At 39.9% G+C, this 22,264-nt stretch overlaps 1 protein-coding gene across 1 annotated transcript in view; it reads left to right on the forward strand.

The window, feature by feature from the left end:
• The window catches only part of LOC118361557 (cadherin-18-like), a 215,768-nt gene that overhangs the window by 166,678 nt on the left and 26,826 nt on the right, over positions 1 to 22,264 (forward strand). Inside the window, exons 8-10 of the mRNA XM_035741579.2 lie at positions 3,137 to 3,273; positions 19,542 to 19,663; positions 22,134 to 22,251. Of these exons, the coding sequence (XP_035597472.1) occupies positions 3,137 to 3,273; positions 19,542 to 19,663; positions 22,134 to 22,251 (377 nt within the window). The remainder of the gene's footprint in view (positions 1 to 3,136; positions 3,274 to 19,541; positions 19,664 to 22,133; positions 22,252 to 22,264) is intronic.

The following is a 22,264-nucleotide window of genomic DNA, read 5'->3' on the forward strand; positions in this document are numbered from 1 at the left end:
GGATGACTGGCTGTTTGGGGGAGGAGAGTTCCATGAGTTGAAGAGTTTCGGTGTGGAAGACTCCAATCTGGAGGGTGACACTCTTTGTTAGGTGCGTAATGAAGCCTGTGCCCAGTGGCTGCCCGTTCAGGGTGTTAATCCTTAAGGGAGAAAGAGGGGTGACAGGTGTTAGATCATTGTCAAGCTCTTGTACTAGCTGGTGATCTATAAAATTACCTGCTGCACCCGAATCTATCAAGCCCTCTACTTCACAGTTATCAATACTGGGATGACGAATTGCTTCTGGGAGATATTTAGAAATAAGGACACACCTACCTGCATGGCAGCAGAGGGACCCTTCTCATCTCTCCGTGGGGGGGAAACAGGGCAATGGCTGAGTAGATGATCTTTCCCTCCACAGTATAGGCAGAGCCCTTCTTGGACCCGCTTTTAACATTCGATACACGGGAGAGGAGCATGGCCCAACTGCATGGGCTCTGGAAGACTTGGACGGGATGGCAGAATCATGGAAAGAGAAGGTTTCGGGGTTCTTGGGTGGTAGAGTTCTTCGGCGGTCGGCAACGATGGAGATGGACATATGAACGTATTGATTTAAATCCTGAAGGTCACTTCTACAGGCCAGCTCTGCCTGAAGTTCCCTGTTGAGCCCTCTTCGGTAGATGGTAAGTAAAGCAGCCTTACTCCATCCACTCCCTCCAGCCATGGTGTGGAACTCGAGGGCGTACTCAGCCGCTGAATTACATTGTTCTATGAGGAGGTGTCCTATAGGATGACAGGAAGGAGAGTGATCGAATACCTCTTTGAAGAGGGTGTGGAAATTGGTCTTGGATCCGAGTTCTGTGCTGTTGGCAGTCCATATGGCAGTGGCCCAATCCAGGGCTTTGCCTGTAAATACATTGAGCACAACCCCACTAACTTCGGTGGTGAAGTGAAGCTTGAAAAAGGCTTAGTAGTCAAAATGAACAATACCTCACAAAGGCACAAACAGAATGAACTGAACTAAATAAGGAACTGTTGAGACCAGATGAGTAACTAACACAGGTGAAATCAATGAAAACAGGGCTACTTTCAAGAACACAACGAAACAGACCACAAGGTTGACTAAGAAAACCCCTACATGATCATTTTTCAACTTGAAATTTGAGTGACCACAACATTACAAAAAGTGAAACATCGCCTTTGTTCATATTTCCATAAAAGCTGTAACCCACCAGGGTACAAAGATTGTCTTAGGGTAATTTTTGACCCGGCAGTTATAAAATAATTTATACACCACTAAAACCACAAAGACACACACACACATACAATGAGAATTTGAGATTATGTGTGCTACTGATTGAACTCAGCCAGCAGCTCCTGAAGAGGAGGATCACCATGGTTGGCACAGTTAGAAAGAACAAGCCTGAGCTCCCTGCACTCCTCGCAAAAAGGGGGAGAGAGGCCCTCTCATCAAAGTTTGCCTTCACCCCCACTACCACTCTAGTTTCTTACCTCCCAAAGAGGAACAAGAATGTGGCCCTCCTGAGCACACCGCACAAAATGGCTGAGATCAGTGATCATGAGGACAGAAAGCCAGCTGTCATCCTGGACGACAACCACAACAAAGGAGGCGTGGACAATCTGGACAAGGTGACTGGAACTTACAGCTGCAGGAGAAGGACTGCCCGCTGGTCCCTGGTCATCTTCCATAACATCATTAATGTGTCCTCATACAATGCTTTCGTGGAACAAGATCAACCCTAACTGGATGCCCGATAACCTGAACAAGAGGAGGGTGTTCCTGGAGCAGCTGGGAAAGGCACTTGCAACCCCACACATTCAAAGAAGGGAGCACCTCCCCCGCACAGTGGCCTCTGCAGCACTTGTGAAAGCTGTTGAATCTTGTCCTGATCCACCTGAGGATGCAGTTTGGGCAGGCAAGAGGAGGATTTGTCATTTTTTCCCCCAAAGAAGGACTGTAAAACAAATACTATGTCCTGCACATGATAAATACATCTGCAAGTCCATGAACACACACTTGCATACTGTTACATTTGCTAATTTGCTAATTTGCTACGTTTGCTAATTAAATTTGATTGATTTATGTTCTTCACATTTTTGTTTGTATCTATTATCTTATTTTATTCTTATTTATTGATGTTGTTTATACACCTTGTGGGTGGTGGAAATGGTTAAAAAAATAGGAGAAGACTAGTATTTTGTAGTTGAATTCCTCATTGTACAGAATATATCACTATGTTGCCAAAAACGTTCAAGACTGTTATTGCTTCCTTTCAATAAAATGCATTCAAAACTACTTTCTTCATATTTCTGCAACTTTTAGGCTATACAAGAGCGATCTCTTGCTAAAACATGTTTACACCTATGCAGTATCTTTAGCAATAATAATAATAAACCTCTACTTTAGTAAATAAAACAATTATGACAGGTGTGTTGTAATAAAAACAGGTGGTGTCCACTGATTAAATGCAGTCTTTCTGCATTGTGAAGAGGGAAAACACAGATATTCACAAGGTTTGTGATGAAGGTTGTTTCTTCATGCAAAATAGATTTGGGGTTTAAAATTCAATTAAGCTGCTTTATTTTAGGGGTTAATTGAAGGAGGGTAATTGTTTACCCTTAGGACATGGGGAGTATACAGAATGTTAAGACTACACAAGGGTTAAGTACTTTACATCACTGCACTGCTGTAGCTCGGCCATCTTCAACCGCAGATGCGTAAGGCGGACATAGGCAGATTGAGACATAGCCCATCCAAAAAAAAAACTGAAATCTGTAGCTTAAACTGACATATTTTGATGGGGATGTTTTTTATTATGATACTTAGATTGATGCAGTCCTATGGGTCCTGATCTTATAGTGAGCCCTAGTCCTATGGGCCATTGTCAAAAGTAGCACCCAAAATAGGAAATAGGGTGCAATTTGGGATGCACACCCACTGTACTGTAAACTGTGGACCGTAGACTCCAGAGCACACAGGGATACATTTGACATCAACCCTTCAAGGGTAATTTGTTTTTGCATTGTGATGCATTTCCCATTTCCACAGGTCTGCATGACATTTTTAGTAGACTGTGCAGAAACGGTATTAATGCGTTTTTTAAACTATCCTCTACCTCCTCCTTTCTCAAAATAGGTATTTCATCAACCTCAGTGAACATGGAGATAAGTATTTTAACATAGACATGGACAGCGGAGTTATAAAGACTACCCAGAGTCTGGACCGGGAAGACATGCCGTGGCACAACATTACTGTGATGGCCTCGGAGGTTGGTAGGTACCCAGGGTTTCCATTCCTACTGCAGCAGGGTGTGTGTCTGTATGTGTTTCTGTGTGTGTGTCTAAAGGGTAGGGGAGGCATCAAACTTAAAATCTAAAATCTACTGTATAGAGGTTTGGGAGGTGAGGTCTGAAGGGCCAATCAATTCATATTTTCTTGTTCTGACCTCATCACTGCTATTAATCTTTCCTTTAGCCTTTACACAAACATCATGATGTACTAATGGTATTGAGGTATATGCCTAGATGGTTGCATTAGATTTAGAGATGATTCAATATGAATCGGTGTGTATGTCACTGTTGAATTTGAAATGAGGGGTTTAGTTGTGGTTGTAAGGAGGTGACTGAGTGATAAATGACTTATGAAGTTGTTGACATCCCTGCTGTGGGGCTTAGTCACAGTGTGTGACCCAAATGACACACTATTCCATAGAACTATGGTCAAAAGTAGTGCACTAAATAAGGAATAGGCTGCCATTTGGGACGTTGCCATATGATTAATTAATTATGTGTTTTACAACCTATTATAAAGCATTTCAATTCTGGTTGTTTAATGTGTCATTTATGTTACCGTTTCCAAAATGCTGTTCTTTTATGAAGAGCACAACTATAGAGATGTTGTTTTGGAAAAGCTTTAACAGTCTATTCATAGGACATTTAATGAAAAAAAAAAATACAATTCCCATACCATTTTGGCTTTTAAAAGTATATTATTATGCATGGGTCATGAAGAGTTGCAAGATTTCTCCTCAAGTGTTGAAAAAAATTACTTTAAACAGCTTTCAATTTGTTTATATCCCATCCACAGAGCTAAGCACTTCAGGCTCACTGCTGGTAAAGCAGATGATTGACAAAGGCAATGTACTGTACTCCGTCTCAGATTGAACAATTATTATTTAAGTTATTGGTCAATTAGAAGGAATAGGGGAAAGCTCGCTCATAATTAAAATATTGATGCTTTATTTGTCAAATTATAATTAAAATCATGACATTTTGGCCATCAATGCCCTTCACTATTCTCATAAACATAGTTAGTTCCACTTGCATTGTACTGCATGCACTGAAACATTAACAAACCACAAAACAAAAACAACATTCTAGCGAGCTAACTAGACAGTCATTCGTGCTGACAGATTGAAACTGATGTGTTTCAATTTATCCCACAGAACATGACATTGCTAACCAGGCCTTAATTGGCATACACAATTTGCAAGTTTATCAGGAAGTTTAATAAGTTACACTCACCGGACAACCCTGGTGGGTATTTTAGCTAGCTTGGTTTCCATTTTCCAACAGATATTTCTTCTCCTGACTGCTTGTCAACGGTTACTGTTCTTGGAACTCATGTGTTCACCAGAACTGGCTTCTGGCAAACTGTTGCTGGCAATAAGTATTGTTGCCACAAGTTTGCCACAGATTCAAATAGAATCTTGAGAAAATTGTTTGCCAGATGAAAACCTCTGGCACTCTGTTTGCCTCTAGTGGCAATAACAATTTTTTTGTCAATGTTTTGCTGCAAATTCACCAATAGTGGCAAACATTTTCAATCTTCTGGCAACATTTTGTGGCACACTATATAGTTTACAGTAAATTTGACAAACTTGCAGGAAGTTTGCCACAACTGTGTATACTTGAGATTGAAATAAGTGTGTCTCATACAAACTCACATGATATACATGTCAAGATGTCACTATGTCAACATCTTTATGATACAAGTATTTGGAATAATGATATAAAGTATTCTATCTAACAGCATAGCATTTAACTGCAATATTTCAGCATCACAAAGACTCCGACATAACATTGCAAAGGGGTGATGACGCACTTATGATGATATCTACAGGTAACTGCCAAAATAAAGCATCTTAGGGCATTGGGCCACAACGAGCCAGAACAGCTTCAATGCGCCTTGGCATAGGTTCTACACATATCTGGAACACTACTGGAGGGATGCGATACCATTCTTCCATGAGAGATTAAATCATTTGATATTTTGTTGATGGTGGTGGAAAACTCTGTTAGGCGCCGTTCAAGAATCTCCCATAAGTGTTAAATTGGGTTGAGAACTGGTGACTGAGATGGCCATGGCATATGGTTTACATAGTTTTCATGCTCATCAAAAAATTCAGTGACCACTTTTCTTCTTCTTCTTCTTCTTCTTTATTATCGTGGTCCACATAAAAATGTTATAAACTCAGCAAAAAAAGAAACGTCCCTCTTTCAAGGCCCTGTCTTTCAATGATAAATCGTAAAAATCCAAGTAACTTCACAGATCTTAATTGAAAAGTGTTTAAACACTGTTTCCCATGCTTGTTCAATGAACCATAAACAATTAATGAACATGCACCTGTGAAACGGTCGTTAAGACACTAACAGCCTATGGTAGGCAATTAAGGTCACAGTTATGAAAACGTAGGACACTAAAGAGGCCTTTCTACTGACTCCGAAAATCACCAATCGAAAAATGCCCAGGGTCCCTGCTCATCTGCGTGAACGTGCCTTAGGCATTCTGCAAGGAGGCATGAGGACTGCAGATGTGGCCAGGGCAATCAATTGCAATGTCCGTACTGTGAGACGGCTAAGACAGCGCTACAGGGAGACGGGACGGACAGCTGATCATCCTCGCAGTGGCAGACCACGTGTAAAACACCTGCACAGGCTCGGTACATCCGAACATCACACCTGCGGGACAGGTACAGGATGGCAACAACAACTGTCCGAGTTACACCAGGAACGCACAATCCCTCCATCAGTGCTCAGCCTGTCCGCAATTGGCTGAGAGGCTGGACTGAGAGCTTGTAGGCCTGTTGTAAGGCAGGTCCTCACCAGACATCATCGGCAACAACATCACCTATGGGCACAAACCTACTGTCGCTGGACCAGTCAGGATAGGCAAAGTGTCCTTCACTGACGAGTCGCGGTTTTGTCTCACCAGGGGTGATGGTTGGATTCGCGTTAATTGTCAAAGGAATGATCGTTACACCGAGGCCTGTACTCTGGAGCGGGATCGATTTGGAGGTGAAGGGTTCGTCATGGTCTCGGGCAGTGTGTGTCAGCATGATCGGACTGAGATTGTTGTCATTGCAGGCAATCTCAATACTGTACGTTACAGGGAAGACATCTTCCTCCCTCATGTGGTATCCTTCCTGCAGGTTCATCCTGACATGACCCTGCAGCATGACAATGCCACCAGCCATACTGCTCGTTCTGTGCGTGATTTCCTGCAAGACAGGAATGTCAGTGTTCTGCCATGGCCAGCGAAGAGCCCGGATCTCAATCCCATTGGGCACGTCTGGGGCCTGTTGGATCAGAGGGTGAAGGCTAGGGCCATTCCCCCCAGAAATGTCCGGGAACTTGCAGGTGTCTTGGCGGAAGAGTGGGGTAACATATCACAGCAAGAACTGAAAAATCTGGTGCAGTCCATGGGGAGCAGATGCACTGCAGTACTTAATACAGCTGGTGGCCTCACCAGATAGTGAATGTTACTTTTGATTTTGATCCCACTTTGTTCAGGGCCACATTATTCCATTTATGTTCATCACATGACTGTGGAACTTGTTCAGTTTACTGTGGAACTTGTTCAGTTTATGTCTCAGTTTTACAAATATTTACACATGTTAAATTTGCTGAAAATAAACACAGTTGACAGTGAGAGGACATTTATTTTTTGCTGAGTTTAGGTGAATAACGCAACGTACTGTATTGGCAGTCTATCAGCCTACTATCCTGTAGTATTCATTACACTTTGTGAAAAAAATTGCCCTACCAACTAACTCCACACCCATTAAAAACAGAACACCAAATAACATTAGAATTTTGATTTGATTTGACATCCTTACTTGACTTTATCTGGTTAAAACTCTGCATCAAAACTCAGTAGTACATACAATGTCTTCTCTGTTTCACCACACTCTCCTCTGTGCCTGCGTTGCACCAAACAGAGGACGTCACAGACACCAGGAATCTTCAACTTCGGTTGACCCTCCTCAACATTTAACACCTCTCCAGTTATCATTCCTTTCAACTGCGCCCTGCTATGGAGAGGAAAGCAAGTCACAGTTCTTGTCCCCAGTCACGTGGTGTGGAGCACACACTCCGCCTGGAAGGCAGAAATGCAAAAAATCTACCTGATTACACTTTGAGTCCCTTTCATCGACCAAACATTCCCGGACCTCTCTTCCACTCAACCTGACACCACATATGGATCAGCCAGAAGGCAAGGATCCATTCTCTCCAAAACTGTCACTCCGACTGGGCAAAAAAACATATTCATCACCATCAGGATGAGATTGAAACTTTACCAACGCAGTTAATTCATCCTCACTCTCTTCATGATCAATATTCTTCAGCAGCAACCCATATGTACTCTTATTATATTCCGCTCTCTTCAATTTGTTTTTCTGTCCGCCTTCTTTACCTGCCTCAATGGGTTTAAACACCGATTCAACCACAAAAACCAGAGGTTTTCCAATGCCTTGCAAAGAAGGGCACCTATCGGTAGAAAGAAAACATACATTTAAAATCCTTTTGAGCATGGTGAAGTTATTTATTACACTTTGGATGGTGCACCAATGCATCCAGTCACTATAGAACTACAGGTGTCCTTCCTGACTCAGTTGCTGAATAGGAAGGAAACCTCTCAGGGATTTCACCAAGAGGCGAATTGAGACGATAAAACAGTTACAAAGTTTAATGGCTGTGATACAAGAAAACTGAGAATGGATCAAGAACATTGTAGCTACTCCACAATACTACACAATACTAATTGACAGAGTGAAAAGAAGGAAGCCTGTGCAAAATAAAATATTCCAAAACATGGCTCTGTTAATGTAGCAACAAAGCACTAAAGTAATGCTGCAAAAAATGTGGCGAAGCAATTAGCTTTTTTGTCCTGAATACAAAGTGTTAATATTATGTTGTAAATTCATTAAATCAATTCGGGCCCCGACGACTTCAGGAATTCCTATCAGGCTAATTTGTAATCACAATGAGGCAATCCCTCAACAACTGACGCTGAGGTTGCATACAAATGTGTCTTTATCTCTTTGCCTCTCTTTAGTATGTACAATGGGCATGTTTAAACTTTTCCCATCAAAATTGTCAATAATATGTTTCTATATCAAGACTGATTTCTTTAAAATGGACCTTTTTCCCAGACACAGATTGAGCCTAGTCCTGAATTTAAAAGCATAGAGCAGGTAAGAGTTTGACCAATGCAATGGAAAGGCCACACATCCCCCCCCCATGCATCCCCCCCAAGCTCCTAATTGCCACCCACCAAAATTAGCCTTCATTTAGGCTATTGTTTATATATAGTACCAGTTAAGTTTGGACACACCTACTTTTACTTTATTTGTACTATTTTCTATATTGTATAATAATAGAAAAGACATGAAACCTATGAAATAACACATATGAATCATGTAGTAACCAAAAAAGTGTTAAACAAATCAAAATATATTTTATATTTGAGATTCTTCAAAGTAGCCACCCTTTGCCTTGATGACAGCTTTGCACATGCTTGGCATTCTCTCAACCAGCTTCATGAGGTAGTCACCTGGAATGTATTTCAATTAAAAAGGTGTGCCTTGTTAAAAGTTCATTTGTGATATTTCTTAATTTCCTTCATTCTTAATTGGCATTTGAGCCAATCAGTTGTGTTGTGACAAGATAAGGGTGGTATACAGTAGACAGCCCTATTTGGTAAAATAGTCCATATTATGGCAAGAACAGCTCAAATAAGCAAATAGAAAAGACAGTCCATCATTACTTTATTTCACCGGCCTGAACAACAATTCATGTCGCCTATATGATAAAATATTACATTTGACCTTTACTACTAATCGCCCATAGAAATGCATTGAATAACACATTCATAAATGGCAAAAAAACACAGTCAAAAAATAAATCATAAGGAAAAAGGTTTTGATGTGTCTGTCCTGTATCTAAGAGATACAAAAAAGCTCAAGATATATTTGTGTTTTTGGACACATATTTAACCCACATATATAACTACCTCCATACTTCCATTAGTTTGTATGGGTTACCTTCAGACAAGTCACGAGTCCCATAATATATGTTAGTCTGTAGCTCAAACAGTTTGGACGCTACAGACAGAAGTTGGCACAACAGCATTACCAATTTCAGACGAGTCCTGTGATCCTTGTGGGGGATTGTAGAGAAAAACGTCTTTCATAATAGTTTGCACGCCAAACCATTCAGACGCTACATACGTCCTGAGAAGACTGATTTTCGGGATGTCTCATGGTCTGACAAACACCGCAGATATGGAAGGCCAAACTGACGGATTTTGATGGGGATTGTTTTATTATGTTGCTTTGATTGACGAACGGGTGCTGCAGTAAATATATAGCATAACTGTACTTTATTGTTAAATTACATTTTAATACATCTACAGCAATTGCTAAAAGTGAATATGGAATTATATATTACAGCGTACTACAAACTGGCAGTGACTACAGGGCAAACAGATCAAAAGGACAAGGCTAAAAACTCCCCAGTTAAGGGTTTGCGACATGCTGGCACTCTAATCTGTTCCCTAAACACATTTAATTTCTAGGGAACTACTACCACAAATCACTTATATTGGTACAGTACTGTAACAGGTGCAAGAAGTATTGCGTCTTATAAGGCACACCTCCAAAATGTGTTAATTAGATAACTTTAACAATACCATGCATCCACAAAAGGCTGTTGAGTGGTACCGAATCAGTAAATTCCTGTAGATTTGAAAGAAAATATTTCTAGAGTCCAAAAATACACTATGGTACTGTATTAAGGAGGATGGTACTGAAATCCAGTAAATATAGTCTGTGGGGTACAGCATTCTCACTAATGGGAGCTCAAAATATGTTAATGAGCCAGAGATTATTTTGCTCCCCACAATGCATTGCTCTTTACAGGACTGTACTGTAATATAGATTATAGCAGCTAAATGTAAAAGTTTTACAGTAAATTTACAGCCATTTGTTAGTGTTATGCTACCAGTTTATTCAAACGGGAGTTAATTAGCAATTACCAGATATTTTTTCTAAAGCCAAAAATGACAACTTCTACATTATGCAGTGAAAATAGCCAAATATATCCAAATCTGATTTTTGTATCCACATTGTGGGCCTGTTCGAACACATATTGTAAATCATGATGGATTCTTCTCCAGATTGTAAACTCATAGTATGTGTATTGTCATATGATATACTGTAGTATCATAACATTTAAAAAGAGATAATGTGTCACTATTGCAGATGGAAAATGATCATCTCGGCATGAAAATCTCAACATGATGCAGAGCAATAACAAAATTCACATAAGTGTTCTCTTGTATCACCTCGAATGATTTCAATATGCTGTTTCAGTAAATTGAGCACCTAATGTACATTACATGTACACTGAACAAATATATGAACGCAACATGGAATGTTTTAAGGCAATCAAACAGGCAAAACCTCAGTACAGAAAGTCGCAATTCAACGACTCAGAATCGAGACATATATGTCAGGGTCTACAGACAATCACGGAAAACAGAGGGAAAAACAGTCACGTCGTGGACACCGATGTCTTGCTCCCAGACAAGTTAAACACCTTCTTCGCCTGCTTTAAGGATAACACAGTGCCATTAATGCGGCCCCCTCCCAAGGACTGTGGGCTCTCCTTCTACATGGCCAATGTGAGTAAGACGTTCAAGTGTGTTAACCCTCGCAAGGCTGGCAGCCCAGACGGTGTCCCTAGCCGTATCCTCAGAGCTTGCGCAGACCAGCTGGCTGGAGTGTTTAAGGACATATTCAATCTATCCCTATCCCATCTCTCCCTATGTCCACCATTGTTCCTGTACCCAGGAAAGCAAAGGTAACTGAACTAAATGACCTTCGCCCCGCAGCACTCACTTCTGTCATCATGAAGTGCTTTGAGAGGCTAGATAAGGGTTGTATCACCTCTACCTTTCCTGACAATAGATAAATAAATTCACAGACAATGCAATTGCACTAAACACTGCCCGATCCCACCTGGACAAGAGGAATACCCATTTGAGAATGCTGTTCATTGACTATAGCTCAGCCTTCAACACCCTATTACCCTCCAAGCTCATCATCAAGCTCGGGGCCCTGGGTCTGAACCTCGCCCTGTGCCACTGGGTCCTGGCTGGACAATGACAGGTCGTGAAGGTAGGAAACAACACCTCCACTTCACTGATCCTCAACACAGGGGCTCCAAAAGGGTGCGTACTCAGCTCCCTCCTGTATTCCCTTTTCACCCATGACTCTGTGGTCACACACGCCTCCAACTCAATTATCAAGTTTGCAGACGACACACCTGTAGTAGGCTTGATTACCAACAATGACGAGACAGCCTACAGGGAGAAGGTGAGGGCCCTGGAGGAGTGGCACTAGGAAAATAACCTCTCCCTCAACATGAACAAAACAAAGGTGGAAAAGGCAGATGGATCCCGCCCCTATTCACATTGACGGGACCGTGGAGAAGGTGGAAAGCTTCAAGTTCCTCGGCGTACACATCACTGACGATCTGAAATGGTCAACCCTCACAGACAGTGTGGTGAAAAAGGTGCAACAGCAACCTCAGGAGGCTGAAGACATTTGGCTTGGACCCTAAAACCTTCACAAACTTTTATAGATGCACAATTGAGAGCCTCCTGGCGGGCTGTATCACCGCCTGGTATGGCAACTGCACCGCCTGCAATCGCAGGGCTCTTCAGAGGGTGGTGAGGTCTGACCAATACATCACCGGGGGCACACTGCCTACCTTCCAGGACACCTATAGCACCCGATTTCACAGGAAGGCTAAAAAGATAATGAAGGACATCAACCACCTGAGCCACAGCCTGTTCACCCCGCTATCATCCAGAAGACGCGGTCAGTACAGGTGCATCAAAGCTGGGACTGAAAAACAGCTTCTATATCAAGGCCATCAGATTGCTAAATAGCCATCACTAGCCGGCTATCATCTGGTTACTCAACTCTTCACCTTAGAGGCTGCTGCCCTATATACATCATCATGGAATCACTGGTCACTTTAATAATGGAACACTAATCACTTTACATAGCTGTTAACATACTGCTTTACTCATTTTATTTGTATATTATATATTCTATTCTATTGTATTTTAGTCAATGCCACTCCGACATTACTTGTCCTGATATTTCATATTTATATATTTCTTAATTCCATTATTTTACTTGTAGATGTGTGTGTATTATTGTGAATTGTTAGAAATTACTGCACTGTTGGAGCTCGGAACACAAGCATTTCACTACACCCACAACAACACCTGCTAAATATGTGTAAAGTTGAAGACGGAAGTTTACATACACCTTAGCCAAATATATTTAAACTCAGTTTTTCACATCTACTGACATTTAATCCTAGTAAAAATCCCCTGTCTTAGCTCAGTTAGGATCGCCACTTTATTTTAAGAATGTGAAATATCAGAATAATATGAGAGGGAATTATTTATTTCAGCTTTTATTTATTTATTTACATTCCCAGTGGGTCAGAAGTTTACTTACACTCAATTAGTATTTGGTAGCATTGCCTTTAAATAGTTTAATTGGGTCAAACGTTTCAGGTTGCCTTCCACAAGCTTCCCACAATAAGACTTTTTCTATTGTATTATTGACTGTATGTTTCTTTATTCCATGTGTAATTCTGTGTTGTTGTTTGTGACACAGTGCTTTGCTTTATCTTGGCCAAGTCACAGTTGACAATGAGAACTTGTTCTCAACTAGCCTACCTGGTTAAATAAAACAATTATGAAAAAAATAAGTTAGGTGAATTTTGGCCCATTACTCCTGACAGAGCTGGTGTAACTGAGTCAGGTTTGCTATTGTGTTGTGTGACAAAACTGTATATTTTAGATTGGCCTTTTATTGTTCCCAGCACAAGGTGCACCTGTGTATTTATCATGCTTTTTAATCAGTTTCTTGATACGCCACACCTGTCAGGTAGATGGCTTATCTTGGCAAAGGGGAAATGCTCACTAACAGGGATATAAAGAAATGATAAATAAGCTTTTTGTGCATTTGAAAAATGTCTGCAATCTTTTATTTCAGCTCATGAAACATGGGACTGCCACATTACATGTTTTGTTTATGTTTTTGTTCAGTATACAGTACTTGCATAAATGCATTAATTTTCCCTTGAATGCATCAGCGAAATCAGAGCTGTTATTCGTCAGCCAGAGAGAATGGTCCATATACACATGAATGGACACCGGCACATGGTTTAGTAGACTGGGCCCTTACTCTGATATGCTGAATAATCGCCTATGCAAGCTTGGGGACCAAATGATCCATCAACCACAACATGAATTAACTATAACATACTAAAATATATTGTTTTTTATGTTTCTTTGGCTTCCAAGTTAAGAAACATATTGCTTCATGACTTCTTCTACTTCTAGAATATCTTGCTGAATAGTTTAGTTTTTTGTTTTATTAGAAAATCTAATGTAGAAACAGTGTGATTACAAGTCCATTTTAAGTACACAATATGTCTTTGGTGTGCAAAGTAAGATGCATTGGAAACCAATTTATCAGTTTATGTTTTCTTTACTTTAAAGGACCTGTATTCATAAAGCGCCTCAGAGTATGAGTGCTGATATTGGATCAGTTTTGCAGTTAAGAGTTAATTAATATGATTAGCCAATGTGAACAGGGGGTGAGCAAAACAGAGCAAATTATCCAGATAAATAAATAACACTGAGTCTTAAATCAACACTGGAAGTGTGGAGTCTGTGGACCCATATACACATCGGATCAGTGTTAAATGAACACACTGTTAAGTGCATGGTGTGACAAACTCATTCCATAGACAGCCTAGTGTTTGCAGGTTTTTGTTTTATCCTTTCAATTAAGCCCTAGACAACCAGGTGTGGGGAGATCCTTACTAATTAGTGACCTTTTTTTCCTCACCCATCTACACATAATAACCCATAATCACAATGTGAAAACATGTTTTAAGAATTTTTTTCACATTTATTGAAATTTAAATACAGAAATATTTCCTTTACATAAGTATTCATACCCCCTAATCAATACTTTGTAGAAGCACCTTAGGCTTTGAGTCATTTGGGTATGTTTTGTCAGATTTGAAAATCTGGATTTGGCCATTTTCTCCCATTCTTCCTTGCAGATTTTCTCAAGCTTTGTTAAATTAGAGGGGGAGTGGCAGTGAACAGAAATCTTCAAGTCTTTCCACAGATTATCAATGGGATTCAAGTCTGGCCTTTCACGGACTTTCACATTCTTGTTCTGAAGCCAATCCAGCATCGAATTGCTGAATGCTTTGGGTCATTGTCCTGTTGGAACCTACATCTTTACCCCCAATCTAAGGTTGTTAGCACTCTGAAGCAGGTTTTTATCAAGGATCTGTCTGTATTTGGCTCCATTCATTGTTCCCTCCATCCTTAGCAGTCTTCCAGTCCCTGCCGCTGAAAAGTGTCCTCACAGCATGATGCTGCCACTACCATGATTTGTGGTAGGGATGGTGTTAGATGGGTGATGAGATGCGTGGTTTTCTCCAGACATAGCACTTTGCATTCAGGCCAAAGAGTTACATGTTTGTCTCATCAGACCACAAACTATTTTGCCTCTCAAAGTCTTTCACATACCTTTATGTAAACTGGTGGTCTTGTGCCTTTTTTACCAGGTGTGGCTTCCATCTGGCCACTCTCCCATAAAACCCAGATTGGTGTAGAGACTGTTGTACTTTTGGCAGGTTCTCCCAACTCAGCCAAAGAACTCTGTAGTTCTGTCAGAGTGGTCATTGGCTTCTTGGTCACCTCCCTGACCAACACCTTTCTTTCCCGTTTGCCCATTTTGGTCGGATGGCTAGCTCTAGGCAGAGTTGAGGTAGTTCCATACTTTTTCCATTTCCCAATGATGGAGACCACTATGCTCTTGGAAACTTCCAACACTAGAAATTGTTTTATACCCTTCCCAAGATATATGCCTCATCACAATTATATCTCGGAGAGCTACAGCCATATCTTTGACTTCATGGTATAGTTTCTTCTCGGATATGCAGTGTCAACTGTTGAATATTATATAGAAAGGTGTGTTTTTTTCTAAATCATATCCACAGGTGGATTTCAATCAAGTTGTGTTTACAGAATCAAGGATGCTCAAAATAAATTGTATGCACCTGAGCTCTGTTTTTCGAGTGACATAGCAAAGGGGTGTGAATACTTATGTAAATGAGATATTTCTGTTTCATTTTCAATACATTTGCTAAAATATCTAGAAACATGTTTTGACTTTGTCATTATGTGGTATTGTGTGTAGATGGGTGAGAGAGAAAAAAAATCGAATTAATACAGTTTGAATTCAGGATGTAACACAACTAAATGGAATAAGTCAAGGGGTCTGAATACTTTTTGAAGGCACTGTATAACAAAATACTATATGTTTTTCATAAGGCCTTATTTTGAGGGCCTAGTTTTACCCTAATACAGTGGCCTGCAACTCATACACATCACATTGAACCAAAACTACGCCCATCACTATCTTATTCCCCAACATGCTCTATTGCAGGTTTAGACATCTACAGTGCATTCTGAAATTATTTGGATCCCTTGACTTTTTCCATATTTTGTTAAGTTACCGCCTTAATCTAAAATGTATTAAAAAATGACAATATCCCATAATGACAAAGCGAAAACAGGTTTTTACAAATTTTGCAAATGTATAAAAAATGTTTTTTGAAAAGCTTTATTATTTTACAGACCCTGTATTCAGACCCTTTGCTATGAGACTCAAAATTGAGCTCAGGTGCATCCTGTTTCCATCTTCCTTGAGCATTTCTGCAACTTGATTGGAGTCCACCTGTGGTAAATTCAATTGATTGGACATGATTTGGAAAGGCACACAACTGTCTATATAAGGGCCCACAGTTGACAGGGCATGTCAGAGCAAAGACCAAGCCATGAGGTCGAAGGAATTGTCTATACAGCGCCGATACAGCATTGTGTCGAAGCACAGATCTGGGGAAGGGTACCAAAACATTTCTGCAGCATTGATGGTCCCCAAGAACACAGTGGCCTTCATCCTTCTTAAATGGAAGACGATTGGAACCACCAAGACTCTTCCTAGAGCTGGTCGACCGACCAAACTAAGCAATGGGAGAAGGGCCTTGGTCAAAAACCCGATTGTCCCTCTGACAGAGCTCCAGAGATCTTCTGTGAGATGGGAGAACCTTCCAGAAGGAATGGTAGAGTGGCGAGACGGAAGTCACTCCTTAGTAAAAGGAACATGACAACCTGCTTGGAGTTTGCCAAAAGGCACCTAACGGACACTCAGACCATGAGAAACAAGATTCTCTGGTCTGATGAAACCAAAAGGAACTATTTGGCCTGAATGGCAAGAGTTACATCTGGAGGAAACCTAGCACCATCCCTATGGGGAACTATATTTTTCAGCTGCAGGGACTGGGAAACTAGTTACAATCGAGGGAAGGATGAACAGAGCAAAATACAGAGAGATCCTTGATGAAAACTCCTCCAGAGCACTCAATACCTAAGACTAGGGCGAATGTTCACCTTCCAACAGGACAATGACCCTGAGCACACAGCCAAGCCAATGCAGGAGTGGCTTCGGGACAAGTCTCTAAATGTCCTTGAGTGGCCCAGCCAGAGCCCGGACTTGAACATGATTGAACATCTCTGGACAGACCTAAAAATAGCTGACAATCCCCATCCAACCTGACAGAGCTTTAGAGGATCTGCAGAGAAGAATTGGAGAAACTCCCCAAATCCTTCACAAAGATAAATAACATTCAATTATGCACCGGTTATTTAAATGTTTGTTCCATTTTAAATACAGGAATCTAACGATGGCATGCATTCTGAATGCAGGATGCTGGTGAATACAATATTCAACTGTTGGATAGCTTTGCTTCTGATGGACTCCATTCAAAATTAGACATCACTTTGCAAGCCATTATAAAGTGACTTGAAGGTAGGGTTGCAAAATTCAGGCAACTTTTCTAAATTCCCATGTTTTCCAGAAACCCTGTTTGGAAGTTTCTTGGAAACAGAAGCAGGAAATCAAAATCCTTCAACCAGGACTTCAACTAAGTCTCCGGAATTTTGCAACCCTACTTGCAGCCCTGATGTGGTCTGTGTTATGAAATGGGGTACAATTATACACTTTAATTAGTGATGTTACGTTTGATGCCAGCTAATCGCTAAGCAGTGTACCTCGAAGCAGTGTGCCGATGTCTTCATCACTTTATCAGAAGTACTTTATCAAATGGCGTCTGGAGCTTTGTTTCGTCGCACAACCACCTGATTGGTTTGGAGTGCGGGACTTCATCTATAGTAATTTGACTGCTCTAAATTATTTTGATCAGCAGGTGCCAGTAGCGTACACTGTGTTTATCAAAGTCTTGAGTAATGCACCTATTTTCGATACAATTGGCTGGAAACCTTCATTTCCCCATCACTACTTATAACTAAATGCACAAACAATGATCTTACAGGCTACCACTACAGTGACAATTGTTTGTACCCCTTTCGGGAAAAAAATCGACATATTTTTTTTCTGTGAGTGTAATGCAATGACCTGAAACTCATCGTTTACACAACATGAGGCCTGCAAATCACATTATTCTGGCTTGTAAAGTGATTCCTATTGGAATTCATTAAGTGTGGGAAATCCAAGATTTGACTATTTTAATCACCCGCAACCTGTTTTCAAAACGACAGCCAGGGTTGGGAATACTAAGTTATTATATTACCTAAAGCATCTGAACTGGAACAACTGTTTCAGTAAATGGGTGCAACAAATCCATGTAAAATATTGGATTAGTTTAGAAAATGTTTGTAATTTGTATTTGAGTTGCATAAACTCAATTAATGAATCAATCAATTGCGCAAATATACATATTGAAACAGTAAAATAAATCTACCTGCAATAGTGCATGGTGGGTAAATATGATAATGATGGTTTTTTTTTCAAAACAATGTTAATGAGTTTCAGGCCCATGTTTTAGGTTAAAACTAGGCCCGCAAAATAAGGCCTTGTGAAATATGTATTGTGTTGTGTTAAATATGTTTTTGGATGGTAACTGGATGAAACAATATCAAACTATCAAGACCAAAGTATAAAGAAATGACTGTTGCTTCAATATTGATAAAGTTTGATCATACTGGTCCCCTACCCCACGGAAGACAGCGTGTTTTGATTTAACACCATGTTCATTGTATTTTATTTAACACTGGAGAATTTGCTGTCCAGCACTCCTACTCCAAGATGCTTTAAAAATATGATATCCTTGTGATTCTTCTACATCCTTGTGAATATATTTGTTCAAAGATGTATGCTGTATATCTGGGGTTTATTTAATGTTTTTGAAAGGGTTTTCTTCTGGTGAAAGAGAGGCGGGCCAAAATGCAGCGTGGTGGTTATTCATGTTTTTAATAAAGACGACTATACATGAACAAGCTATACAAAACAAGAACCGTGAAAACCTAAACAATCCTATCTGGTGCAAACACAGAGACAGGAACAATCACCCACAAAACCCAACACAAAACAGGCTACCTAAATATGGTTCCCAATCAAAGACAATGACTAACACCTGCCTCTGATTGAGAACCATATCAGGCCAAACATAGAAATAGACAAACCAGACACACAACATAGAATGCCTACCCAGCTCACGTCCTGACCAACACTAAAACAAGGAAAACACATACGAACGATGGACAGAACGTGACAGTTTTAATAAAAACTTGAACCCACTCTTGAACTTCTAAAACTAGAGAGAAAGTATTTTTAATTGCAACAAACCTATATATTTTCAAATAACTACCCCTTGTCTGGCCCACATATTGATTTCAACAAACAAATCGTTAAATATCTATATGGCCCTTGCTTGAATTTCGAACTCCTGAGGTGGCCCTTGAGCCAAAAATGTTGCCCACCTCTGCCATATAGATGTAGGATCTTAATTGTATCTGTATTGTCGCAGCAAAATAATCCTGCAGCAACAGGACTTGAATGTTTTTTTCATAATGTTGCTTGATCGTAGTTTTAGGCTACATGAAAAGTGGAATATTGTTTATATAACTGTGTTGGTGCATTTTGTTGTGAATATATGTAAATCACAAAGCTCATTTTCATTACTGTGGTGCAGGAAAATTATTCAGACCTGCCTAACTTCTCTACCTATTCTCCCTTGTGTGTTTTAATATTATTTATGAGTGTTTGTGTTGATGTTTTATCCAGACAACCCCAGCCTACTCAGCCACGTCCCAGTCACGGTGCAGGTGTTGGATGTGAACGACAACCCTCCTGAAATTAAAACAGATGAGGAGGTCGTTGTTTGTGAGAGCTCGAGACCAGGACAGGTGAGCATCATGCACGTACACATGAGTGGAGGGGGGGGGGTGATAAAGTGCAGTTAATACATTTTTAAGAGTGAGTTTAATCGTGTCACCATGGCAACAAAACCTTGAGTTAAAGAAAATAAGTGTATTTTATTTTTTTTTAATTGAGGGGGGTTCATAAAGTTTGAGTTTGAATGAAAACCTCAATATATGAAACTCGTCAATATTAAACAGATTATGGCAGTAGGCAGATTATGCAACAGTCACGTAAACACCTTACCTTACTAAACACCTTACTACCTTAGTACTCTGTTAATCTTAATTGGCATAAAGTCAAAATCGGGGGTAAGCATTAAACATCTGTTTTTCTGAGAAATCTTTCAAATTATTAGGATATGTAAACACCTTAATCGGCATTTCAGCTGTGTATTTGATCTGCGTATGTGCCAGCGCCAGTAGCGCAAGCCTCCCTCGTTGACGCGAGTGAAGTGAGTTCAGAACAATTAAATATGTGCGTTTTAGGAATAGTTTTCACACACAAACTTTATTGGTCAGAACTCAGAATCAAATATACTTCCCAAAAATAACATCGTAGATGTGGTAGATTTGTTTATTTAGATTTTGACATTTTCTACATTTAACAGAGTGCCATCAGGTAGCCTGATTTCAGATGTGTCCATGTAAACAGAATTATTAGGGAAATTGTTCTTCTTGCAAAGCATGTAAACATTTTAATCAGACGACTTCATTATATCGATCCAGAATAATCACATTATTGTGCGCATGTAACCGTATTCAATAACAAATCATTTTCTGTAAAAAGTCGAGGGATGGGGCTGGAGAAATGTAACTGAATTTTACCATTCAGTGCCTTTTGAGAAGTTTAACTCGTTAAAGAAAATGTTTTTAAGTATATTTCACATAATTTTAACATTTTGTCATAAAGGGCAGATATTCAACTTCATAAAAAAATGTTTCCCATCTGAAGATGTTAAATAAAAAAAGACTAAAGTAATTGCCTATTAAGTGCCAAATAAAGTAACAGCTTAAATCAGCCATAAATCCCCCTGTGACGGGGAATGAAAGCTTGTTGTGTGCAACAGGGAGGGGCAATTGAATGCAAGCTTTAAAAAAAACAGATGTGACATGTTATGCTCGACCTGCTCAGTTTTCCAACACAAAACACCAGAAATTGGTTAAAGGAGTAGAACCAGTTCAACTGCTTTTACACTATGATTTGACTACGGCTAGGGTTAAGGTTAGCGTTAGGGCTAGGGCTAGGGTTATGGTTAGTAGATAGTTAGTTGAAATGCTGCTGATAGTCTGTAGACTATCCAAATAAAGTGTTAATATTTCATATTTAGTTTCACCATTTTAAAACGAGAGTTCAGTTCACGTAACAGAGTTGACCTTAAAGGTCCCAAACAGTCAAAATCATTGGATACAATTAGGATGAAAATTTAAGTAGAACTGCCAAAGTATGAAAAATTATTGTTGCTTCTTACATTGATAAAGTTTGATCATAAAGTTACTGGTCTTCTCCCCCATATCATTTGGATTCGGGAGGCGGGATAGAGGCAGGATTATTAAGGTATTTTTGTAAAATCACAAAAAGCCTTATGTTAATGCACCAATGGTATCGTCTTATTCTTCTACCTAATTTAAATAAGTACCGCCTTGTAACAAACATTGCAGCAGGCGTGTTCGCAGAGGGGTGTGGTTTACACAGCTAGGTAGCTAGTCTACTAGTGCTAAAATATAATTAGAGGTTTACTCTATTCATTCAAGGCAAATATACTTATAGATTTCTGTTTCATTTGTGTCTGGTGTTAGCTAGTAACTGGCGAGCAAGGGAAGAGTTGTCAAACTCTGAAGCAGTCATTACATCAAGATACATGCCAAACGGAAAAGTTATACAATCTTATTGACATCATCGATAGTCATGCTCCAGTATATCAAAATCATCTGATAGTCAGTATACATATTTCATGACAAGTACCCTGTAAAGTTGTAAAATTATGAATTATAAGTCCGCTGCAAATGTTTTAAACTGTGGTTCACATCATATTGCGTATCGAGGACTGACTTCTGGATGTTTAGTTGTTAGTTAAGCATGAACGTACAGATGTAGGATCTTAATTTGATCACTCTTTTGTTACTGAGAAGTTTACTGTACTTTACTGCTTTTGTGATTTACATAAATTCACTGAAAACCCACACCAACACAGTTATATTAACAGTATTTCACTTTTCATGTAGCCTACTTTTGGCCAGCTTAACCACTGATCAAGCAACATTATGGAACAAACGTTCAAATCCTGTTACTGCAGGATTATTTTTGATGTGACAATAAAGGTCAAATTAAGATCCAACATCTTGTAAGCAGCCGACCATAAAATGTGCCTACATTTTGGTTTGCACTGTTTTTAATATGAAGACATGACTCATTATTAGTTAGCTATTGATGTTGTTCTTTCCTGATAAACAACAGGTGATTCAGACTATCGCTGCAGTGGATAAGGATGACTTTGCAAACGGCCAGCGATTCTCCTTCTCTTTGCTGAGCGGAATCCCTGTCAACCCCAACTTCACCCTCAAGGACAATGAAGGTATTTATTGCGT

This window comes from Oncorhynchus keta, chromosome 28, assembly GCF_023373465.1.
Source record: "Oncorhynchus keta strain PuntledgeMale-10-30-2019 chromosome 28, Oket_V2, whole genome shotgun sequence".
Taxonomy (NCBI): Eukaryota; Metazoa; Chordata; class Actinopteri; order Salmoniformes; family Salmonidae; genus Oncorhynchus; species Oncorhynchus keta.